General features: G+C 30.0%; 1 protein-coding gene across 4 annotated transcripts in view; it reads left to right on the top strand.

Annotated features, from left to right (window-relative positions):
* LOC135963474 (diacylglycerol kinase theta) overlaps positions 1–25058 on the top strand; it is a 92810-nt gene extending 67752 nt beyond the window's left edge. For 2 of the 4 annotated variants that reach the window (XM_065515329.1, XM_065515333.1), the window contains 11 exons: positions 2794–3024; positions 3094–3230; positions 3297–3586; positions 3766–4087; positions 4161–4390; positions 4453–4601; positions 4673–4942; positions 10690–10996; positions 11066–11222; positions 11296–11403; positions 18568–18904. In XM_065515329.1, the coding sequence (XP_065371401.1) occupies positions 2794–3024; positions 3094–3230; positions 3297–3586; positions 3766–4087; positions 4161–4390; positions 4453–4601; positions 4673–4942; positions 10690–10996; positions 11066–11222; positions 11296–11403; positions 18568–18837 (2471 nt within the window). In that variant the 3' untranslated portion in view covers positions 18838–18904. Of the gene's footprint in view, positions 1–2793; positions 3025–3093; positions 3231–3296; positions 3587–3765; positions 4088–4160; positions 4391–4452; positions 4602–4672; positions 4943–10689; positions 10997–11065; positions 11223–11295; positions 11404–18567; positions 18905–24590 lie in introns of those variants that run through there. The other 2 variants (XM_065515332.1, XM_065515331.1) reach the window with 2 other exon arrangements.
* The last annotated feature ends 2396 nt before the right edge of the window (positions 25059–27454 follow it).

The following is a 27454-nucleotide window of genomic DNA, read 5'->3' as shown; positions in this document are numbered from 1 at the left end:
GTCTCATGTAGTTAATTATATAAGCTTATGTCACCGTCTTGTCTCCCTCTTTGGGCAGAAAGAACTCAGAACTGCTTGATCAGCCTCATTTTCGGAGAAGTATGCTGTTTCCAGCCCAAATTCCGCACCAAACATTGACACTTTGTGAATGTATTTCTTTTTTGACAATCCCATGTTCACAGGTTCTATTTTTGTGGCATCATAAACTGTTTTACAATATTTAATTGGGGGGTTCTACATGTAGTTCAAGTCTAAGGAATTGTGCTACTTCAATAGGATGAGTCCATAAATCCACTGGACATAGTGAAGTATGGTTGACAGGACAGTGGAATATCTTGGGGTGTCATGAGGATCCTGACCACATGCTGGGCATAAGTTGAGGACTGCACGGTCTATGTGGTCTATCCTGATCTTAGTTGTGCCAGAACGACTCTTGTTTTACGCGGCAGAATCTTCTCGGTGTCATACGATATCCTGCTACCACGGAATTGAATGCGTCTCTACGAATGTATTTCAAAGCTGTCATATACGAGCTGGGATCAAATGAATCCTGCACTTACCTCTGTATGCTATCCTTGTATATATGTACGTAGAACTTGTCTGACATGCCTCGGGGGAGACAACAGACTGTGTGATTTTGGAGTTTGGACTCCTCCGCTGACATCCCAGATGGAACTGTTGCGTGAACATGGCGTTGTGTTTCTTGACCCTTAGAACCTTAGTTTCCTCGTCCTTTCCTTCAAATCTGTTATATACGAGCTACAATCAAATGAATCCAGCACATATCTCTGTATGCTCTCCTCATATATACGTAGGTCCTGTCCGAAATGCTCTGGGGAGACTTCAACTGTGTGATGTCGAAGTTTGGATGACTCCTCCGCTGACATCCCAGAAAAAAACTGTTGCCTCAACATGACGCTTTGTTTCTTGACCCGTAGAACCTCAGTTTCATCGTCAACGTGGAGTTTGGAGGTAATTTGACTGCATTTGAATATTTTTTCACTGAGTATCACTCAACGAAAGCGACAACGCTGGAGCAGCATAGTTGACCACTGACCGATTGTAGGCAGCTAACAAGGTTTCTTTGTCCATACTTCAAGGGCTGCCGGCAAGTGACTTGAGGTCCTTGTTCTTATTTCGCAGTTTATGCATGATTGCAGTGGCGTATACTGAGAAGGTGAAAAGGCTATCAAAAGTGACACCCAATATTTTCGGCAGCGGAATTGATGGCGTCTCTACGAATATTGTTCAAATCTGTCATATACGAGCTGCGATCAAATGAATCCTGCACATATCTGTGTATATTCTCATCCTATATACGTAGGTCCTATCCGAAATGCCTCTGGGGAGATACCAACTGTGTGATGTCGAAGTTTGGATGACTCTTCCGTTGATATTCCAGAAGAAGCTGTTGCCTCAACATGACGTAGTGTATCTTGACCGGTAGAACCTCAGTTTCCCCGTGAACATGGTGTTCGGAGGTAATTGGAAGGCAGCCTATGACGGTCCTTAAGGCTGCATTTGAATATTTCTTCAAATTCAGCCTTCTTGAGTATCACTCAACGAAGGCGACCACACTGGAGCAGCATAGTTGATCACTGTCCAATCGTCTTGTAGGTATCCTAGCAAGGTTACTGTGTTCATACCCCAAGTGCTGCCGGCTAGTGCCTTGACGACCTTGTTCCTATTTCGCAGTTTATGCGTGATTGCAGTGGCGTGTACTGATGAGGTAAAAAGGCTATCAAAACTGACACCCACGATTTTCAGCTGGTTCACTGTCGGAATTTGTACGTCGTCGACCATGATGGTTAAGTTGAGATTTGCCTCCTTTTTCCAGGTGGTGATGAGTGTTGCCGATGACTTCGTTCTTATCACAAATTAATCGCATAGGATGATTTGGCTCGAAAAACCGCTGCCAACATTTCATTATTTTTGAAATATTGTTCAACAGTTCGTCAGGATTCTGGGAGGTGAAGCGGTTTATAGCAGGTTCTAGGGAAAAGAAGACCTTTGCTATGCTTTTAGGGCATTGTAGAGCTAAAATTCACGGGGTAATAAGGGCAATGATATAATATTTTCAGTCTCTTTTAACCCTTTGCTAGCCTTGGGGAATATAGTATGAATCGGTTGCTTAAATTGTAGAGCATTTTTTAAAATAACGAATCTTTGTAAAAGTAAAGAAATCTCTATCAGTGTTGCTTATGATTCGTTAAGGATATCGTTCTAGAATTTTCGATAATGAAGATTTTGCTCCCACAAACTGTAAGAGAAATGTTTGAGCCATAGAGAATAGACATAGAGAGGAAACTCTCCTGTCAAAGACCTAACTCAGTTGTCAGAATCCTAAGTGGTGAGAATGTATTAGCAATAAAAACTATGTAAAAAAACAACACTCGTATGTGTGATTATTTTGAATAATTTTTTGTTTGACTTTTTTTCCAGTTTCCGCTCTATGTTTCTCTATGGTTTGAGCTTCTAAAACTGCATAAGAAATTAGCTGCTCAATACTTAATATAGAAAATTTGATATCATTAAGATAAATATCTGGTACTCGTATAATTATAATAAAATAAAACAATTTTAAGACATGCTTTCCTTGGGTATTCGTTTTTCTTCTAAATAAATTTAACAAGTGAATGATTTCTATGCTAAACAAAAGTAAAATTGGAATTATAAGTAGCTAATAAACATACGTACTTTCTCTCTAAATGCTTTTAACCAGCTTCTTTAGAAATTTTGAAAATGTTCCTGAATATTAATAGCCAAAATATTTTACTTATAATATTTAAATAGCTCGGAGTATATCGGAAGAGTTTAGCAGTGGTGATACGCCACGTTTTAAAGATGAAGAGTCTGTGGATAGAATTGAGGCAATGGCAGTGGTGCCAGGGGGTAGTGCAGCTGGCTGCAGTAGTGGTGGTTCATCTTCGCATCATAGGCCAGAATCACAAATGGGGCATAAATCGGATAAAGCGGACAAAGAAAAGGAGAAAAAAGAAAAAGAGCGTGAAGAAAAGGATATAGGTAAGCATTTGAAATATAACACAAGTGATTAATGAAAAAAAATCGTTTTTAAATTTTCTCACATTTTAGAAGCCATTAAGGTGTTTGATGGCAACAATTCATTTAGACGTCAACTATATCGTGTCATTATAGTACCTCGTACATACACTTTGGAACAATTGCTTACGACCGCTTTAAGAGCCTTTCAAATATCACGTGATCCAAGTGTAAGTTATGCAAATATTTTCAATTGATACTTTATTTATTAAATGAATATTTTTTGTTTGTGACAGGCATTCTATTTAACCGATTTGTATGCACCAGCTGGCATGGAAGATTCAGCTTTGCAAGATCCCAATCCTGTTTTAAGCTTAAATCATTTGGAGGGTAAACGACCAGCTATATTTCTAAGGTTTCATGATAGGGATTATGGCTTTGTGCGTGTTTATCCTGGCAAATTACAATGCTCTGTGGAAGAGCCTTATGTTAGTGTTCCTGTCGATACTACGACCACTATTAAGGATTTGATACGTGATGCTCTCGATCGTTTTGGTTTGGCCGATAATCAAATCGATGATTACAGGTGGGTTTCCAAAAAAAAATTATTTTTTTTTTGTTCATTAAATGTAACATATATATCTGAGATGGGATGGGAAGTAGTTTACTAAGTTTTTGAGATTTGGAAAAAACTATGTTTCACATCATGAACAAAAACCTTGTAAACTAGTGTTATTATTAATATTTAATTTATTGCTTTCCTAGATGTTCCCAAGTATTATTAGATAGTGGTGTTACCGAACGCATTTTATCTATAACTGAACGTCCTTTGAATATTATGAAACAAATGGGCAAAGACTCTATACGTCAAATGGAATTGATGCGTTTCTATATGCAACATAGCCAGGATCCTCATGGGCCCAATATTGCCTTGTTCGTTGGCAATTTAGATCCGGGCAAATCTCAGCGCAAATATGAGGATTTCCTTAATAAATACCTAACTGAAGATAGTAAATTTACTAGTATTGGTCCAATTTATTACGAGTACGGTTCGGTTGTCTTGACCTACGAGGATGCCCAGAAAGCGGTATGTATTTGATTTCGCTTATATATTGATTTACTCAAAAGTTATTTATTGAAATTGTTATAATCGTCAACAGGTTCGAGCTTTTTATATTCTACGTGAAGTCCATTGGGATAATAAAGATCTGTTGGTAATGCTGTTGCCAAATATAGAATCCAGCATGGTGCCGGCTGATATCAATCCGTTGTTGGTGTTTGTGAATGTTAAATCGGGTGGCTGTCAAGGCTTGGAATTGATATCGAACTTTAGGAAACTATTAAATCCCTTTCAAGTATTTAATTTAGAAAACGGAGGACCATTACCCGGGTAAATTAAGAAAATAATTAAATAAATGTTTAAAAGAAATTAATTCCAATTGAAATTTCCAGTTTATATGTATTTCGTCATATTCCTCATTACAAAATCTTGGTGTGTGGTGGAGATGGTACTGTGGGTTGGGTATTGCAATGTCTCGACAATGTGGGACAAGATTCCGAGTGTTCTAGTCCACCCTGTGCTATATTGCCTCTGGGAACGGGTAAGTTTTTTCTATCCTTTTTCATTACAACTGAGCAGAAGTACATAAATTTTTGTATTGCCTTAAAAAAGGTAACGATTTGGCTCGTGTTCTTTGTTGGGGCTCTGGCTATACTGGCGATCAGGATCCTCTTAGCTATTTGCGTGAGGTTATCGATGCTGAGGATATACGTTTAGATCGTTGGACCGTAGTATTCCATCCGGAAGAGAAGCCAGAGGAACAAACCATGAAGGTTCCAACCAATACAACCGGTAAGAAGAAGAAGGCTCATCAAGCACATCTATCGCAACAAACAGATCAGCATCATCAAGAACCGGCCATTACATCGAGTGATAAATCAGGTCTTTTGATTAATCAAAATTTTCTTTTTTGAAAAACCAACCACTTTTTTTTGTATACTTTCCTATTATTTTCTATATATGGATTTTACTTTCATTTAAATGTTTTTCTTTTGTGTTCTAAACCAAAAATAAACAAAAAAAAATTGAAAAACCCACCAAGTCCTCATCTCTTAACAACAGTTTACATATTAAGAAATTGTAGTTTAACAATTAAACCCTTTACTTTAAGAGTTTAAAATTAAACTAAGATTTCCTAAACTTGTTGTTAAAAGTTTGTAGGCTTGGTAAAAAATTCCTGTTGTCTTCGTCTCGTAATGTAACCGAAATTCTAAAATAAACTTTCCCCTAAATATATCATTATTTTGAATAATAACAATAATATTTTTGTTGTATTAAATCCATGTACAAACAAAACAAACTTTTAAATGTTTTTCTTAAACAAATTTGATGTTGTAACTAAAATTAAATTTAAATCTATATAATTATTAAAAAATAATACGGGTAATTGGTCTAAAAAAAATCATTTATAATAATGGATGGTTATGCTGCTAGTTTTGATGTGATCATAGATGTTTTGCTTTCAACATTTTTGCATGTGTTTTAAATTTTTATTTAAATTTTTTTTAGTTAAAAACTAAATCAGCTGATTTTGTATTTAATCTCTAATATTATTTAATAAAAATCAGCTGCTTATGTTTTAATTAAAATTATAATTTTGATTTTTATAAATCATATATAGTCTTGTAAATAATTTTAAGGTCCGCTCTAACACTTTCCGTCCGTTTATTTTTTTTAATTAAATAATTATCTCTGCAAATTACTCTCAAGACTGATTTTAAGAAACATTTTTGAAAACCGTAAAACATATTGCATGTCACAACTTTTTTTTTATGATATTTAAGAAAAAAACTTAAGTATAATCAAAAACATTCATTAAATTCACTGTAACTACATTAATAAACAAAATTAATTCACAGATGATTTTTAATTTGATACTGAAAATTAAACAGTGCCCTGTCAGCACAGCCAAAAGATCTCATACGATCCTTACTAAAGCTGCTGATCTTCGGTTGTCATAAAGGGAATATAGAAGCCTCGAGTCCAGCTAGCATAAACAATATACAGTGAATGTCACTTAAAATCGTACACCATCGTAGTCAAATTTTATTCATTAGTTTTAGAAAGTTGATGTTTTGGAAATATTTTAAAATTCTATTTTTATATTGTGTGTGCTATTACCTAATAGAAAATTGTGTATAATTTTAATTGCCCTTATCCACAAATAAAAAAATTGGGTAAGACTGTCAGTGCCCAGAATATCAACGCTTCATTTAAAATCGTAAAGGCACTAAAAAATAGCAAATTATACCCTACAAAGTATTAGGATTATTTAATATTAACATTTTTTTTAATTTTTAAAGTTTTAATTGTTATTTAATATAATTGTACGAATTTAAGTGAAATATGAATTTTGAGATGTTCTTTAATTTCCATCAATATATTTTTAACGAATTGAGGTTTTGTTAATTTTTTTGTTGAAATACATATTTTTTGTTCCAATTAATAAAATTACTTTTAATTTTTTATATAATTACCTATTATTACCTGTATAATTTCATAATATTTAAAAAAAAAATATGTTGTACGATTTTGAGTGACACTCACTGTAAGTACCAACAACTAGAATAACTCCAGGTTTGAATGTCTCGCCATCCCGTTAAGAGATATCTGGAATTCATGAACCACCCATGATGTCTGGTAATCACTCGAGAGTGATTTCATCTCATAATGACTTTCGATACATAACCAGATAACCTCACAGCATTTCCTATAGTAGCTAGTTTACTGCCCAATTATTGACGAAATATCTGTGTGATCGTGGCTCTTATTTCCCCAATGAACGGTGCACAGTAGGGTAGAATCAACATTTTTTGGAAATAAATCTGGCATATCTAAACACCTGGTCCGATCGGGATAAAATTTGACGTGAACGTAGCCAAGGACATTAAGTTATGAAAATGGGTCCTACAAATTATCCAAGGGCGGCGCTATGGGGACTCAAAGTAGGATACCTTCGACATATATATAAAAATATGAAATCAAACAAATGCACTGTGGTTTCAAATCAAAATCTAGGTGGACAAAATTATTTGGGGATCTTTTTATATAGAATTGGTATCTCCGATTCCAAAAAAAATCTTTAAAAGATCAATATAAACTTTTTTTCAAGTTACAGTAGGGTCTAGATATATAAAAAACAATAATAAATAAAGAAATATTCCTAAAAATTCCATTCCGTAAAAATTAAAAAAAAGTATTTCGGCTACAATTTTTTTACAAAGACATTCCCCAGAAGTTTCTTTAAATTATGTATATAGTCATTGGACGGGCTTCGACGGTCTTTTTTTTGGCAAGCTATATAACATTCTTAGAAAAAAAAATATGAGTATATTTGAGAACCAATTTTAAAGGACTATAACAGGAAAATGGAGAGGCCCATAAATATAAGATATACATTTAATAAAAGCCTATATCAATGTTTATCTATGTTTTGAAGTATGAATTTCTATATGGTAAAACAATTGAGATATATCTAATTTAGTAAAGCAGTAAAACATTAAAAAAAATTAACGAAAATATGATTCAAAATTTGTTGAACTTCTCGCGCTTCTGTCGAGAAAACGAAATGTCCAATTGAAAATCCCATTTGTATTGGAGGAGAGCAGATTGTCAGCTTCCGAAAAAACTTAGTTTTTCCAAATTCTGAAGATACCGATTTTCATAATTTTGTCCACCTAGATTTTGAATTGGAACCACAGTGAAATGGTACGTGTTTAAAAATGTTACATGTCAAAGGAACCCTATTTTGAGCGCACAAAGGGCCGCCCTTGGAGAATTTGTATTACCCATTTTAATAACTTAAACTCGAATACTTCTTGGCTACGCCCACGTCAAATTTCATTCCGATCGGAGCAGCCGTTTAGAAATGCCAGATTTATTTCCAAAACAATTTTGATTCTGCCCCACTATGCGGTGTATCTTTCTTTAGATAGTAGACTTATTTTGGAATCAAAACAGTCATTCTGTTTTCAATCAATATGACGCATCATTTGTATCCAACATTTTTGCGCAGAGAGATATACATATCTGCATATCCCCATCCTATGTCCGATCTTGCATTTTCAAGTACGATGATCGAATTTGTTCAACAATTCATAAGAATAATCGAACCTATTTTAATAAAAACTAAATTCTAATTTAATTTACCGAGCAGAGTAACGAAGCCAGTTGTAGTGAAATACACCGGAATATCTTGCTGGAATAGAAGCCCGTAACTCCCAGACTGATACACTTGCGTACAATCAAAAGAACATGTAGGCATCCGGAACTAATCGATAATTCATACAACAATTTTTCAATCTTGTTTTACATTTGGTCTTGAAGAAATTCGACCTAGACATAGGATAGATAAGGTTATGTGCAATACAAGGCCCAATATACTCCCGCAACTCCCAGATTGATAGACTAGCATACAATCAAAAGCCTACATGGGCATCCGGAACTAATACCCAAGCATTCCTCAGTTTTACGATAATTCATACAACAATTTTCCAATCTTGTTTTACATTTGACCTTGAGGAAATTCGACCTAGATATAGGATAGATAAGGTTATGTGCAAGACAAGGCCCAATATAACCCCGCAACTCTCAGATTGATAGACTAGCATACTATCAAAAGCCCACATGGGCATCCGGAACTAATAACCAAGCATTCCTCAGTTTTACGATAATTCATACAACAATTTTCCAATCTTCCTTTACATTTGACCTTCAGGAAATTCGTCCTAGACTTAGGACAGATAAGGTTAGGTTCAGGACAAGATCCAACACACTAGGAACTATTGATTCATTTTGGAAGACCCCAGGAAAGTTCAAACCTAAGAAAGTCATTGTCAGAAGGTTTTAAAATTTATACTCCTCATTCTTATTTCCACATCGTAGCTAAAGTCATCCAATGAGACAATGTCCAATTAACACATACATCAATATTATTCCTGTTATGTATTAACTACTGCAATTATTTCCAAGACCAATATTAAATTATTCAATTCCTCACACCTACTTCTGAGTTTTTCACAATTCTTAAGACATATCGCTCGGGACATTTTTATGAGAAACTGTCAAATTATGCGGGAAAGTGAAAACAGTTCTTGGACGGCCAAAAGTTGATGTTTATGGTATGGATAACGAGAATTTCCAAAACTATTTTGTAGCTACTCTCAGGAAAACGGACAATTTGAATGCCCTGGAATCCCGGAATTTCACTGGAATGCGCTTTTTTATTCCCCTTTTCATAGAAAGATTAAATTTCTGGGAAATCTAAAAAAGATTAGAGTTATTATCCAAGCTTGACTCAATGTCACAATAATATATTGCAATGTCGGTTAAATAGCAGAATAGAAATTCATCCTCAATTAGAACTAACTCGGGCGTCTTGGAAAGCCCAATACAGTACTTCAACTCCTTCACAGAAGATATCAGATTTCATAAAGCTCAATCTCTCGCCAGAACGAGCGGTGTAAGAACAGCTTTTTAACGTACTCCTAATCATTCGGCTCCGTCAAATTTCATTATGCGAGAACCATTCGCTGCTCAAGTTGCACCACATTAGCAATTGCCTGGCTATTATAAAATTATTAGCCGGTCTAATATTGATCAATTATTGTTTTGAGTTTGTCTCTGGGAAATATATGTTGGAATGACAGGAATATTAACATATTTTAGATCCTATGAAATCTTTAAAGTAGTCCTAAAACTACTTTTCGAATCAAATTTCAAAATAATCTTCCCTGATGATCAACTAAACCATCATCTCTTGGATTGAAAAACTCCTAAGTTCCTCTAAGTTTACATGAGAGTTGTCTGCGTTTAAGTGAAAATTGTGGCAACATATTCCAAATCCACTGGACCCGTAAGATGGAAACTCCTCCAACCCAACATTATTCTCTGGCCTGGAGTCTTAATGATCCCGATAAATAACTTCTAAGATAAACCATCGATTCAAGAGCTGTAGTTGTCAAGAACGAGGATTAGATTTTGCAGGAAGTTGTAGAAATTATGAAAGGCCTGTCTGTAAAACTCTGCAGTGAACCAAAAGCCCTAAGCATTACAATCTCTTCGTGTGTAGGTTTAAACACCGGATGCTTTCAACATATTGCTCCCGGAACAGAATTATCGAATTCATCATTATCTGGTTATCTACCATATTTAAAGAAAGCTGTACTAGTTGTATAACTGACATTCTCAGTTAGGTCATCTTCCCTAAAGGGGAAGAATTCGTTGTATTTTTGCTAAGTTAACTGTCAATGGCTGTTTACAGGAGTAGAAAGCAATCGTGGAGTTCTTCATTCGTTCTGTTACATAAAATTTGAAGAAAATCTTACTATTTAGAACGATGAGGAAATACTTGATCTCTATATTATTTAAATCAATAGGTAGAGAAATCAGTTATCTTGTACATAATAGCCAAGAGTTGAAATCATTTTAAAAATCATCTGTGAATTAACTCTTCATATCAATAAATAATATTGTAAAAGACTTTTCTTTATAATATTTATTACTACTACTACTAATTTTTCTCCTAACAACCAAACTCTCTATGACAAAAAAATAAAACATTTAAAATTAATTAATAAAAACAAAAAAATAAACAATATTTTTTTTTTAAATTTATTTCGCAATAATAGGTGCCGGAGACGATGAATGTGAGGGTACAAAAAATGAGGACAATACCCAAATATTTGTTATGAATAACTACTTTGGAATTGGACTCGATGCGGATCTATGCCTAGACTTTCACAATGCACGCATGGAAAATCCATTCAAGTTCAACTCACGTTTCCACAACAAGGGTGTGTATGTGAAAATGGGTCTGCGCAAAATGATGACACGTAAATGTACAAAGGACTTGCAAAAGGAAATGCGTTTGGAGGTGGATGGCAAAGTGGTGGAGTTGCCTCCTTGCGAGGGCATTATTATATTAAATATATTAAGGTGAGTTTAATTAATATTTGAATTAAGAAATTTAATAATATTGTTTTTAATATACATATTTTAATTTAGTTGGGGAAGTGGTGCTAATCCTTGGGGACCTGATAAGGATGATCGTTTCTCACCACCCAATCATTATGATGGTCTTTTAGAGATAGTTGGTGTTACCGGTGTCGTACATTTGGGTCAAATACAATCGGGTATACGTTATGCTAATCGTATAGCCCAGGTATTTAACATCTTCATTTCAATATCCCTTAAATGATATCTAATTAACTTATGCTTGTTTTATTCTATTTAAGGGCGGTCATATAAAAATGCATTTACATTCTGATTTACCCGTACAAGTTGATGGTGAACCTTGGGTACAATGTTCCGGAGATATTGTGGTTTTAAAATCTGCTTTAAGGGTAAGTTATTTTCCTTTCTTCTTCTTACACTTTTTTGTTTTTGGAAAAAAGTTTCATTAACGCATGTTTTTGCATGTCTTTTTTCCCATACATGGAAAATTAACTAAAAACTTTAAAAACTAAACTTACTTTTTAAAGATTTTCTTTGGCTTTTTATTAAATTTAGTTAAAAGTGTCTTTACCTTTTTTGTTTGTGTTATTAACAAACACTGTTTTCTCACACCACCAGATCAATTAATTTAAATTTTTTCGTTTAAACACTGATTAATATGGTTTTTTTTAATAAGTTTTTCTTTTTAATTTAACTATGATTTGTTTTATATTGAGTTTTATAATTTATTAACAACTCTACATTAACTATTAGTTAAAACAATAAACAAATAACAATAATAAAAAAAATACATAAATATTTTACAAAACAATACAGAAATAATTACAATACATTGATGTAATGTTTTTTAATTGCAAACGTGCATTTTAATGTTTTAAATATTCCCACTTGTGTTTTTTAAATGAAACTAACGAAAAAATATAAACTAATATTTATAGCTAGACACATTTTGTAGAACTTAAAATGATGATGATGATTTATTAAAAATCGCCATGTTGTAGGGCCATTTTAATAATCACAATAAAACAAACAATTAAGCGAGTCCCAAAATTTAATAGAAAACACAGTTTTTTCTTTAGATTATTGCTTTTTTTTAATGAATCATATGTATGGAATAGGACATTGATCAAAAGGCCTGTGCATTTTCCATAAATGTGGCTGAATTTCGTTGATGTAGCTTTGAATTTCCTCGATAAGTCAAAACTACCCAACCACTTCTCTCTAAATAGTTTTTGACAGATATTACAACATGTGTTCGACTATTGTCAAGATGGAATATTACGGTTTCATGTCTGGCCGCATATTCTGGGGGTTTTTCGGCAAATGTTCACTTCAAACGAATCAGATGCGTTCGGTATAGGTTTCATGTGATGGTATGGTCAGATAACAGTAGATCATAACAGGTGGACGCTTTTGTTCCCTCCAAATAAAGAGCATTACCTTAGCGCCATGGGTAATTGGCTTTGGTGTCGATTCTGCTTGGCCGGTCTTCACGTACGATCTCTTACGCTTCGGGTTATCGTAATGGATCCATTTTTTATCGCAAGTAATGATTCGGTGAAAAAATTATTGTCTTATAGCTTTCAAGCATTATTTCGTAAATGCGAAATCGTAATTCAATGTCTCTCGGCTTCAATTTGTATGTTACCCAATTTCCCTGCTTTTGGATGAAACCTGCTAGTTGGAAACATTTTGAAATTGCAGATAAAATAGCTTCCAATGATTGCAAACAATTTGAAATTGCTGATTAGCAAGCTCTTGTTGAGTTTGTAATCAATCTCCATGGACTAATGCCTCCAATTCTTGATCTTCAAACTTTTTTGGCCGAACTGGACGATCTTTGTGAATCGCACAAAACATCTCTCGCACGTTAAAACCGATAAAACACATTCATTATAAGCTTCGGTCAAGTAGCTTCAAAATAAAACTTTCTGTTATTAGCTTCTCATTAGATATGGACTTGTAAGTGTTGTCAACTTTGGAGCATCCTGACTGTTACCTTTTTGTTGGCCTGCTCTCTGTTAACATGTCGCTGCTTTCTTTAGTTGGATTTCCTTGGATGCAACTACCTCTTACTTCCTCGGTCATCTTGTCTACCTCATCAGTATCTGGTTTGCATAACACTGTGGTTTTAGCATCTTCATTTGAGTTGAAAAATTCAGATTCAACACTTGTCTTGTGTAGCTGGGGATGCGTAAATCTCACCATTGAAACCATTTCCTCGTTCTCTGTTCTCCTTGAAACATTTTCAATAAAAGAAGCGCATTTTCTCATATTCGATATGGTTTTCTTACATGCGCTTGATGATGACTACTAGGAGTCTTTATGCTTACCATTACTGTGTTCATTAGGCCATGTACAGTAATTTTATTTTCTCCTTTTACTTCTTCCATGTTTGGCTTACATTTTAGAACCAGCCTTATTATTTTATTTGGTCCGCGAGGAGTTCTAGAAATTCCTGCAGCTTAGTGTAATATACAGGGTTAAACTACTCTAGATGTGATATTTCCAAGAATCCAAAATCAATTATCGGTCGTCTTATTTCCATTTGCAACAACTGTAATTGAATGAACCTTATGCAAATAAATATATTTGTTGGTATTGGATGCTTGATTTGATCGCGGTAACGATCAAAAGTCCTCTATAAATTTATTACACTGATCTATTTATATAGATCGAATCTAAACCATCGACTATATGTACCTTTCAAGGCAAATCGTCATATTGCCATAGGACCATAAGACCAAGATAGAAAGTTCAGTCAAACTTTCGTTTGCCTGAAGTATGATCAGTAAAAACAACCGTCGAACACATATCATTCTTGATCACGTCCAGGCAATATCTTATTGGTCGGCCCAAACAAGTGATTTTAAGTAACTCGAGTTTAAAAACGATATCTACGATCACTTTACAAGTTGATTTGAGCTCTTTTGACTGGAAATCATGCTCCAAAAATGGTTTCAAAATTATACAAATGCTTAGTAGGACTTCCTGTAGCTGCTAATTGATTGATATATTGAGGTAAAAGATCTCCATGATCATTATTGCAACACAACAAATGTTTTACCAGTTACAAATAGTGAATTCGATGCAATAAAATGCCTTTAACTCTGATTATTTACTAAACACTAATTCGTTTCCAACAAGATACTGCGAAAACTCAGAGATTAGCTCAAACTTTTTTAGCATTCTAATTGATTGGTCGTATTAATGGGTAACCTTGATCGTGTGACGAAGTAGCTGATGTATATGAAACTCGTATTGTGAAGAGATAAATCTTTTGGAGCAAAGATCCAACTTTCGAAGGAAGCAAGCAGGTGCGTTAAATGATTCATTGAAGGATATTCACTAAAACAGCAGGGTGACAGATCGTTTTCGAATGCATTACATTCGGTACTGGCATTTAGCCACCGCACAGATTTCTTGAAATGTTCCGTTTAAAAACAATATTATGTGGTCAATCTATATCCAAACAATGTCTGAACATAAATAAAACATTCTACAAATACAGATTGAAAACATTAAAATTATTTTAACTAAAACATTTAGTTGACTACTGTTGAGTTGTCCTTTTGAATAACATGTCCTTAGAACATTATACCTATTTTCAACACAATAACAAAATCATCTCTAAGCTAAATGTTACAAAAACTCAGCTACAATGTGTCTAGTTATTCATATTAATATTAATCCCAATAATTTTTCTGTAATTTCTGTAAATTTTATATAAAATGAAATGTTAGATTTTTTAAGTAATTTTTAAGAAGGCCAAAATGAATAAAATACTCAAATGTACTTATGTATGTGTTTAAATATTATAATGTTGTTAAAATTTTCCAAACTATTACTAAATAGTAACTGAAATGCAATTGATTGTTACAGACATACAATATTCTTATTTTAAATAAAATTCCAAACAATACAATTCAAAAAAGAATATAAATTAAAAAGTCATTTAAAATAAAATAAATTCACAAAACTTTGCTAAAACCATGGCACAACAATATAAGGTAGACTTATTAGAAAATATATCGTTAATTATATTCAAACTCAAATGTCTAAGAACAAATTATTTTCAATTTTTTTTAATAAAATGTAGATGTTTATTTTTTTCAAAATAAACATCTTAAATGTATCAAATATCGCGAATACAAGATACAAAAATTTAGGTGCTAAATCCTTAGTTTGTCGTTACTAGGGAAAATATTGAAAATTCTGCCTAATGTTTCTACCTTATGTATTATTGTACCATGGCTAAAACTAAACTGTTAACGATTACACTACTCCACAACCTAAAAGGGGGCACATCGTGCAAAACATCTTCCTTACAAATATGTAACGACATTTAAAATCGTTTGTGCAGTTATCTAGATATTTTCATTTTAAGGTTTTCACTAAAAACTGTGTTCTTTAGAAGATTCATTTTGTTTATGGTTTCAAAATGTACAGAAGTTGAGCTACTAATTAAGTCCTAAGTTTTTAGTTTAATATTTATGGATGTTTGCAAGATGCGGTCCACTATTTCTGCTAGCTTTCATAGAACTGTCCTATCTGAAAATATAAGGCCCACTGCCGAAAATCACTTCAACGAATTTGTTGCTATATAGTCGTAGCTCCCATACAAAGCCTACTTCTGAAAATCACTTTAACGAGCATAAATCTCTTAAAAATTTTGGTATCCACATAAAATTCAATATAAATCGGTCCATAATTGGTAATAACTCTCATATAATACCCTCTTCCGAAAATCACATACAAAATTTAACAAAAATATGTTACATAATGAAAGAAATCACGCTATCTAATTTCATGACGATCGGTTCGTTATTGGTCATAGCTCCATAATAAATCCAATTTCGAAAATTACTGGAAAAAAATATTGAAATTTTAAAATAAAAATAGTCTGGACCGACTATGTTTTCTTACTTGTTTTAATTTCTAATTAGAGACCAATATTAATACGGGTATACTTCTAATTCTTCACAATTGCAGAGTCACTTCACTCTGGACTCCAGTAAAAAAATTTTCAAAATACAGTAGTTATTATAGAACATACAAAATTGTATGTGCGTACAAGCGTGTACTTTTCTGAAAATAAGCGAATTCACTTAATTGTGAATAAATTCGAAAATTATTCATCGATTTTTATGATCGATATCTAATTTTGTTCCTATTACATGTGGCTTTGCGCTAAAGCAATAAACCTGAACAATTTCTGTCGTTTTCGATGTTTCATAATTTTTTTAAAACAAAAAAATTTGCTATTTTTTGCTTCAAAACCGATTAAAACGCAATATATATGTGAAAATTTGTACATAGCTCGGGGAAAATGTTTTCAACATTCAATCAATCGAAATAAGAACATTAACTACTCAATTTTATGTATATCAAACAAAAAATTAAAATTTTGTGAAAATGAGCGAATTCATTTAATTGTGAATAAATTCGAAAATAATCCATCGATTTTTATGATCGATATCTCATTTTGTTGCTATTATATGCAGCTTGCGGCAAAGTAATAAACCTGAACAATTTCTGCCGTTTTCGATTTTTTATGATTTTTTCATGATTTTATTTTCACGTAAAAAATATATATGTTTGCTTCAATTTGTTAATATAACTCCGAAACTACTGAACCGATTAACACGCAATATATATGTGAAAATTTGTACATAGCTCGGGGAAAATATTTTCAACATTCAATCAATCGAAAGAAGAACATTAACTACTCAATTTTATGTATATCAAACAAAAAATTTAAATTTTGTGAAAACGAGCGTATTCACTTAATTGTGAATAAATTCGAAAAGAATCAATTGATTTTTATCTCCGATATCTCATTTTGTTGCTGTTATATGCAGCTTGCGCCAAAGTAATAAACCTGAACAATTTCTCCCGATTTCGATTAATCATGATTTTTTTAAAACAAAAAAATTTGCTATTTTCACGTAAAAAATATATTTTTTCCTTCAATTTGTTAATATAACTCCGAAACTACTGAACCGACTAAAACGCAATATATATGTGAAAATTTGTACATAGTTTGGGGAAAATGTTTTCAACATTCAATCAATCGAATTAAGAACATTAACTACTAAATTTTATGTATATCAAACAAAAAATTTAAATTTTGTGAAAATGAGCGAATTCACTTAATTGACAATAAATTCGAAAATAATCAATCGATTTTTATCCCCGATATCTCATTTTGTTGCTATTACATGTGGCTTTACGATAAAGCAATAAACCTGAACAATTTCTGCCGCTTTTGATTTTTCATGATTTTTTTAAAACAAAAAAATTAGATATTTTTACATAAAAAATATATTTTTTGCTTCAATTTGTTATTATAACTCCGAAACTACTGAGCCGATTAAAACGCAATATATGTGTGAAAATTTGTACATAGCACGGGGAAAATGTTTTCAACGTTCAATCAATCGAAATAAGAACATTAACTACTCAATTTTATGTATATCAAATAAAAAAGTTAAATTGTGTGAAAATGAGCGAATTCATTTAATTGTGAATAAATTCGAAAAGAATCAATCGATTTTTATCCCCGATATCTCATTTTGTTGCTATTATATGCAGCTTTGCGGCAAAGTAATAAACCTGAACAAGTTGTGCCGTTTTCGATTTTTCATGAGTTTTTTAAAACACAAAATATTTTTTTTCTTCAATTTGTTATTATAACTCCGAAACTACTGAGCCGATTAAAACGCAATATATAACATTTTTAAGTTGAATTCAATATCGGAATAACCGTTTTTGAGTTATCATAAATTTTGTGAAGAAACATTTGAAAAAATTCACAATTTTAGAAAGAAAAAAAATTTTAAAAAATATCTATCCATAGAATTTAAAATTTTTACCATTTTTGTACTACTGGAACCAGAATACATCAAAATTGAGTAGTGGTCTAAAAAGCCTCCAAAATTTTTTCGATTTTGTTGCCCTGTGGTTAAAATAATCTACACTCTGTAGTGGAATTGTTCGACTCTGGAGTCGAATAAGAAGAGACAGCCAAATTTTAAATCAAATATGTAAATACAAAATAGAAAGAAATATAATTTGCTGGAGATTAGAGTTTAGTGTAGTAGTTTTTTAAAGTTGTTTTTTAAATATTAATCGCAAAATTGTGTAGAATTCAAGCTAGCTTTGTTATATTAACTGCGATAAAAACTGTTGTTAGTTAACAGAAAAATTAAAATTTTGCCTTTCCTTATACAATTCTGCAAACATCCATAAATATTAAAATAACATATATAACTCAACTAAGAGAATAACTTCCATAGATTTCAAATCCATAAACAGTTCTTAAGACATTCACTTCAATTCAGAGATATTCAGAAAAATCTGTTAAAAAAAATAGTTTTTTCGGAAAAAAAAATTTAAGATTTGTGTCCAGCGTGTAGATGTTTTGCAGGAGTAGTCCTTCTCAAAAATTTTATTTTGTATAGTAGAGATATTTTTCTAAACAAAAATAAATAAAAAACAACATAAATAAATAAATAAAAATAAAACAATACTATGTATATTGTACTATTTAGGCCCTTATGCTAAGGAGAGTCAAAAGTAAGAGACGTTTAACAGAGCCACACATTTCACCAGCTGTCCTAAGTCTGTCATCAACAGCTGCGGCTACCTCATCCTCTTCCACAGCTTTACAAATAGCAGCAGCACAAACAAACGCCACAGCCGTGGTTCAGCCTCAACAACAGCAGCAGCAGCAATTGCCACAAACGCAACAGCAACCATTACCGGATAATGCAAATGAACGTGATAAAGATAAAGATAACCAAAATGCTAACACTACATAGAGATCACGTCCGTCCGGTCCAAGTTTTCTTTTTTCTTGTTTCTTATAAAAAGCAACAAAAAAACAAACATTTATTTTGCAAAAAAACCAAACAAACACACTAAAAATAGTCAAAACTTAAAACTAAAATAAACCAAAACCAGGCTTACAATAGAAATATTTCAAAAATCATGTTAATAGAACCAGAAAAATACACTTTATAGTAGAAAATTACAAATCAAACACCAATTATGGCAAAAGGTCCTATTTAAGCGACATCTTTAAACAAAAAAAAATTAAACCAAAATAGTTATTTATTGCCCGTAACCAAAACAAAAAACATATTAACAAAATATTAATAATAAAAGAAAATAAATTGAAGCATTTATTAATGTTTAAATAACTGAAAATCTAAACAAAAACCTAAAAACTATTATACAAAAACTTAAAAAAAAACAAAAGAAGAAATAAATTTAATTAAACCAAAAAAAAAATAGCAAAATATTTTTTATTTCAAAAGCTTAAATTTGTTTAATTTTTTTGTTATTTTATAACAAAACAACATAACAAGTACAGTATTGTATTAACAGAAAACATAAGTATAATGACGACCATATTCAAAGTTACCCTTAAAATTCTAATTACCAAAATACAACCTCTACCTAAAGGAACAAAACAAAATATTAAAACCAACAAAAACTCCCACCGTTTTCTTTTTTAACAATAAATTTATAAATTTTTTACTTATAAAAACACACACACACATTTTTTTATAATTTGCTAAAATTAACTATTTATTTAATTAACTAACTAACTATTTTTATCTCAATATCCTAAACAAAGCATTAGTTAAAATTTTAAGTTTTCATTTCTTTTCAAATTATCGCCAAATTAAATAATTCATGCTACTAAATTGTTTTAATCAATTTTACAAAGTTTCTATTGCAACAAGCAAAAACTACGAATAAAAAGCTTTATTTAGTAATGAACTTTTAAGAAAATGCTGACCTACAATCGTGCAATACATACATACATATATAAAGCTTTTTTGATATCTTTTCATTAAAGCTTAATATCTTTGATTTATTTAAACTTTTTCTTAAAATTAAAGAAAATCTTTCATTTATCGTTAACAACTTAACCACCAGTTTAAATAAAAATTGTATAATACTAAGAAAAGCTTTTGTTTTTAAAAACTTTTTGTATTACCAATTCTTTAAATTGCCAGAGGTTTGTCATTTTTCTGCCAATTAAAAAATAGTTTTTCATACCCAAAAATATTAGTCTAACACCAACCTTAAAGTATACAGATCAACTCAGAATAACTTTCTGTGTCGATTTAATAATGTCCATCCGTCCGATATAGGCCAGAAATGCTTGATTTATATAAATATCCTTACACAGAGAAAACAGATTCGTGATAGCAACCGAATTTGTTGCCAATCGAATGATTCTACCTTAGTGACCGAATTTTACAGTTGTGGCTATAGAATTTTAAGAGGGGTAACAAAAGTTTGGTTGCTATAATCGAAATTCTTCTTTGTCAACTGTCTTTCTGTTGATAGAATCGCATTCGATTGACAACAAATTCGGTTGCCATCACAAATCTGTATTCTCTGTGTAAAAATAAGTTTTATAAACAAATAAATCACACCTACATATTTTGTGCGGATCGATTCACAATTCACCATAGCTCCCATGTAATGCCCACATCCGAAAATTACTTCTACGATCATAAAACTCTTAAAAATATTGCTATCCAGCAAAAATTCAACACAAATAAGTTCCATATAGTAAAATATCACGAAGTCTTATTCCATGGCGATCGGTTCATAATTAAACATAGCTCCCATATAAGGCCCACTTCTGAAAATCTCTTTAACGAGCATAAATCTCATACAAATTTTGGTATTCAAATAAAATTTAACAGAAAGAAGTTTCAAATAGAAATAAATCACGCGATCTAATTTCATGACGATCAGTCCATAATTAAACATAACTCCCATATAAGGTCTACTTACGAAAATAAATTATTCAAATTTTAAAAGAAAACTGTTTTTTCTCATTTACTGAGTGTAGGGTATTATATGTCGGGCTTGACCGACTATACTTTCTTAATTGTTTTAATTAGAATGAAATGAATCGAAAAATTAAAACCTCCACTTTTTTAAATCCCATTTGCCTGCTAAGAGAAATCTAATTTTAATCAAAGCTTAAATAAAAAAGCTTTATTATTTGAAAAAAAATGTTTGTCAAATTTTTATTTTGAATAAATTTTCATCAAAAAAACCGGTTTCCGGTTTGACCGAAAACAAAACCGGTTACGGTTTTGTCATTCTAAAAACCGGTTAACCGGTTTTATATTCACTTTTTATTTAATATGAAAAATGACAAATTAAATTTAAAACAATTTTTAATTTAGAATAAAACAATTTTGAAATATTGTCAAATAATGAAAGTTTTCTAAAAAATAAATTAATATTTTAAAAAATGTATGTTCAAACCGGTTAACCGTCTTAAAAAAACGGTTTTTCAAAAAATCGAAAAGTTAAAGAAAACCGAAACCATCGATTTTACAAAGATGAAAAAAAACGGTTGACCGGTTTTTGGTTTCGGTTTTGGATACTCTAGTTCAGGGGTGCCCACAAGTTCCTTATGGAAGAGTAAACTCCAATACATTTAAAGAAAAGCTACTTTTTATTCAATTTTTGTTGTTGCTAAAACCAGTTCATCCAAAGAAAAAAGAAAAAAAAAACTCACTTTCAACACACACATTTTTAAAATATCATACGATAAACAAAAACAAAATCTACATGGATGATCGCAGTCGTCAATGTTTACCATCAAAGCATACGAAAGTGTTGTTGCTTTCAACATGCGTGTATTCAGTGAAGAACGACAAAAAAAATAATAAGACAAAGTTGTTTGTGTATTTTGTATTGCTAGTGCTGTGTGCTCTAGTGAGTATACAAAACACACAGCCTATAGCTAAGAGCAATTACAAAAACAAAAGAGTACCAAGAGTATAGGGCTTGGGCATGACTGCTCTAGTTTGTAACAATAAAATCTGAATTTTAAAAAAGTTTTCTGCAAAATCATTATAATTCTTTACTTATGAAAACTATTTGTGAAAAAGTTTCATTGATTTCCATAATTTTTCCAAAATAAAAGCTTTACTTGAATTTAATATATCTCAAAGCGGACAGGCATTGATTTGGAAATCTTTGATTTCAATAATATTTAGCAATGTTATAAAATATATGTTTTAATCAAATCAAAAACATTACTATTTTGTATTAGATCCATTTTAATTCTCATTGAGTTTAAAACTAAAGTTCTATTACATATTTCTAGTTTTTCTAAAATTTTGGGAAAGGTTTCCTGATGAGCTGGCCTAAGCAACCAGCGAAATGCGCATCGGAACTAGCTTATCATCCCCAAATTTATTGAAAATAGACTGGAATTCCAGAACTTTTCAAACAATTGTTAACTGATTTTAAATACAAAACAATTTTCATTCCAGGACCTTTATAGTCCAAATATATGAGTTCTGGAAAATTTCTTAAAAGTGTGCATACATAATTATCTATAACGTTTAAACTACTTAATGTACAACATCAATATTTATTTACTTTTAAAGTTAAAGAAATACTTTTGAAATAGGTATTAATATTATAGGTCAAAGTTCATATTGTGATAAAAAATTATTCATATTTTTATAACCTTCACCATGAGTGGCAGGGGTATATATGTATATATATGTATTTCTGGATCGTTATAGATAGCAGAGTCGTTATAGCAATGACCGTCTGTCCGTCTGTATTTAACTTACATGATTCATATATCAAAATATCCGCTATGGACCCGGTTCGGTTGCTATTTAAAATCAAGAAAATCGGCTCACTAATGGTTATTTTCGATTTTTTACCTATTTTTGATCTATATCAGGATTACTAAGTCATTAATATAGACAATACGGATGTCTAATGATAGACATTTCAAAAACGCAACGGCGTATATAGGGACATAGTATGTCTTACCTGAAAAGGGTCTAAATCGGGTAAAATATTTTTTAACCCGATTTTTTTTCACTAATAAATTCCAAAATTTTTTTTTCAAAATTAAAAAAAATGAGAAAAATAATAAATTTCCAAAAAAAATTTTCACAAAGAAATAAAAAAAAATGTTTCACTAATAAATTTCGAAATTTTTTTTTTTTCAAAATTAAAAAATAAATTTGAAAAAATTGTTTGTCAATACAATTTTTTTCACAAATAAATTAAAAAAAAATTTTAATTTATTTACCTAAACATTTTTAAAATTTTGAGCCATTGTTTCTAAAACAATATCTCCATCTTTAAAATGAAATCAAAATGGAAGTTGATCATTGTATAGTTTAAAAGTTATGGAGAATTGTATCTGATACATTTTCTAAAGTTTTTACATGTTATATGAACTTCTGGACCAGTCTCCAGTCAAAAATCCATTGTAAACATTTTGAATATATAATATCTGTGGTAAATTTCATAGAAATCGGTAATTGCTTTTTGGGATGGATTCTCCCTAAAGCTTTATTTTCTTATTTATAAAACGCTTTTAATGTAAAGCTTTTAATTACATTTAAAAAAATACTTCATTATCTATTTTAGGAAAGCTTTTTAGAAAAATATTCACCCTTATTCTACTTGGCGTCGTCGACATCGTCGTCAATATTGAGTTAAAAAATGGTAGATGTTACGTGGATATCGATAACAATTGGTAACTTTTGACAGCGTTTTGTACTTTACCCGACTTATAAAAGTATAAAATTCTGTCAAAAGTTACCAATTGTTATCGATTTCGGAGAAACACATACCATTTTTTGACTCAATATTGACGACGATGTCGACGACGCCAAGTAGAATAAGGGTGATTATTTTTGATAACTTAAATCATGGCAAAAGCTTTTGAAATCAATAATTTTTATTTTCAAAATCAACATTTAAGCACTTTTAAAGCTTTTTTTATTTTTCATTTAGCTAATTTTAAAATCGTTAGCAATACCTACTTATTTAAGCTGATGGCAAAATGAATTTTAATGTTTCTTAAACAAAATTTTAGTAATCTTAGTTTACATATCAGTATCAGTATTTAATATTATCAAATATTGAAAAATTTTTGCTTTAAACTAAAATATTTAATAACCAAAACTTTACTAGTTATACAAAATTTATGATTTTTTAAAATATTACATTAATTTCTTTTAATATTTATTATAAATTATTTCAAATTAATTTATTTTTTTTTCTTAATTTATAAAACAATTAATATTACTAACATTTTTATAAATATGATTTTAATTTGTTATTTTTATTTTGCACACACTTTTTAATATTATAATATACATTTCTTTTTAAATTTAACACAAAATTTTTTTTATAAAAATATTTTTCAAACAAACCCCAAAAACCAAAATTGTTCTTAATTTTTTTTTATATAATTCTCTTTTTTCTCTTTTTTACAAAATTTTTTAAAAAAAAAAAAAAACTTAACAAAAAATATAAACATCATGGATTTACAAACAAAAATAATAAAATAAAAATTCACACTTAAACACACATCACGACAAATCAACAACAACAACCACCACATTATGAATAAATTTAATAAAAACCCACAATTTATTTTAATTTACAAAAATTTGTACCGGACGGTTAAAATTTGGACAAAAATAACGAAATTTTAATCATTAAAATACAAACAAACAAACAAAAAAAAAAAAAAACAATCCAAAAGGCCACCATGTTGAAAAGAGTTAAAAACAAAATGAAGCGCCGCAACACCGAGCCAACCATGGCTTTAACCAACCAACAAATGGCATTGACCCTGCCACCCACTACAGCCGAAGGAGATTCCGAATCAGAAATACCTACCAACAATACCGATTTCTGAATATGGTACAGTGAGCGTTTGATTTAAGGTTTTAATAAAATTTTCTATTTTCATGCATACCAACCAACCAAATCAATTTGCAACAAATCATCAACATAAAAACAATTTTTCTCGATATTCTTAAGTAATATTATTTGTATTTTAGTCTACATTTTATATTAATTAACATACTATATAATTGTAATTATTAATACCTTAAATTCAAATTTGCTCTAATTTGAAGACAAAATGAAACAAACAAATCAAAATTTGTTTTCTAAGTGTAAACTGTAGATATTAAAAGAAAAAAATAAAAGAAAATTGAAATCCAGTTTTAAAACTCGTTTAAAGTTGACAGGCAGTTTTGCAGTTGGCTGTTGGGGAGTAAAATGAATTTGAGTTTTGGTAAACTTAAAATTGTATGGTATAATTACTAAAAAAACAAAATTAAATATTTTTTTTAATCTTTATTCTTTTAAGAAATTTACAATAATATTTGTTTATTTAAAATTTAGTTTAATTGAACTAAAGCTTTGCAAACCCTTAGTTTATTTAAACTTTATGTTTTTTAAACTATAGTTTTTTTAAACTTTAGTTTTTTAAACTTAAGTTTTTTTAAACCTAAGTTTTTTTAAACTTTAGTTTTATTAAACTTTAGTTTTTTTAAACTTTAGTTTTTTTAAACTTTAATTTTTCTTACCTTTAGTTTTTTAACTTTAGTTTTATTAAACTTTAGATTTTTTAAACTTTGGTTTTTTAAACTTTAGTTTTCTTAAACTTTGTTCATTTTTAAACTTTAGTTTCTTTTACTTTCAGGTTATTTGAAGTTTGGTTTATTTAAACGTACGTTTATTTAAACTTTAGTTTATTTAAATTTTAGTTAAATTAACATAAGTTTATGTAAATTCTAGTTTCTACTTTCTTTTAACTTTAGTTTAATTCAACTTTATTTTATTTAAACTTTAGTTTATTTAGTATTTAGTTTATGCAAACATAAGTTAATTTGAACAAGAGTTTTCTTTAACTCTATTTTATTTAAACTTGTCTATATAGACATTTGTTTATGCCGACTTTAATTTGCGTAAACATTAGATTATTTAAATTGTTGTTTATTTTTGAATTAAAGTTTATTTAAATATTAGTTTATTTAACTTTCGTTTATATAACGTTCGTTTGCTGAAAAACTAGCTTATATAATCCTTAAGTTACTTAAACTTTGGTTTGTTTAAACTTTTATGTAATTAAACTTTGGTTTATTTAAACTTTTGTTCGTCTAAACTTTAGTTAATTTAACATCAATTTATATAAATTCATGTTTAGTTAATTAAACATTAATTTATTTAAATTGTAGTTTATTTAACCATAGTTCATGCAATTTCTAGTTTACATAATCATAATTATTAAAATTTAAGTTTACATAAACTTTAGTTTACATAAATATCTGTTTATTTTAAGTTAAACTTATTTAAACTGTCTTTTATTTTAACTGTAGTTTATTTAAACTATAGTTTATTTTAACTTTAGTTTATCAAAACTTTAGTTTATTTGAACATTAGTTTATTTGAACTTAAAATTATTTAAACTTTTGTTTATTAGAACTTTAATTAATTTAAACTTCAGTTTATTTGAACTTTTGTTTATTTCAGCTTTAGTTTATTTGATTCTTAGTTTATTTGAACCTTAGTTTATTTCAACTTTAGTTTATTAAAACATTAATTTATTTCAACTTAAGGGTTTTTAAACTCAATTTGGTTTAAACTGGCGTTTACTTAAATTTTAGTTGATTTAAACTTTACTTGACTTAAACTAAGTTTATTAAAACATAAATTAAATGAGGCTTTAGTTTGCTTAAACTTTAGTTTATTTGATTATTAGTTAACTTAAATTTTAGTTTAATTAAACTTTTGTTTATTGCATTTTGATTTAAACTCAATTTCACTTTTTAAGTTTACCCAAACTTAATTTTACTTTAATATCCTTAAAGGCTAACTGAAAAATTTGAGTCAAATCGAGTAAAACTTTTATGTTTAAAATTTATTTTACATTCAATTCAAAATGATTCTAAAATAGTTAAGAATAGTTATTTTTTTAAACCAACAATTTCAATTCCTTTAACTATTAGTTTTATAAATCAAACTATTTTTTGTGATTCTAAGCATATTTTATTTAATTTTAAAAATAAATAATTTGACAAAAATACAAACAATTTAAACAAAAGTTATAACAAAAAGTTATGTTTTTTTTATTAAGTTTACCAAATGGAAAGTTTAACTTAACAATTAATTAAATACTGAAAATAAGAAAAAAATAAAAGAAAAACATTTCATCCCTAGAGTTTTGTCTCTATTAAAATGAGAAGGAAATGTTGAATAATTAAGAACTTTAATTTAACAAAGAAAATTCTCTATAAGAAATTAAGAACCTAAATTTATGTGAAATAAAGTTTTTGAAGAAAGTGGTGGGATGATTTAAGGCAAAGCTTGGCTGAAATTAAGTTTTCGCTTTGTTTAAAATCATATTAGTTCTACTGTCTCAAAGTGGCTTGGATAATGCCATAAAATGCTGCTTAACTTATCTAAGTTAAAGCTAAGCAACAGCTATAAGTTAAATAATGAAAATAGTGCCATTTAAATTAACAAAGATTAAGCAAAAATCTTTAAATGATGAAACAAAAATTTTTAACTTACAAGGGTTTAAAATATAGAGCTTATTTAAGCTAAAACCCGCAA

This window comes from Calliphora vicina, chromosome 1 (assembly GCF_958450345.1).
Source record: "Calliphora vicina chromosome 1, idCalVici1.1, whole genome shotgun sequence".
Classification (NCBI taxonomy): Eukaryota; Metazoa; Arthropoda; class Insecta; order Diptera; family Calliphoridae; genus Calliphora; species Calliphora vicina.
Note: the sequence above shows the minus strand (reverse complement) of the source record. Positions and strands in the feature narration are given on the sequence as shown.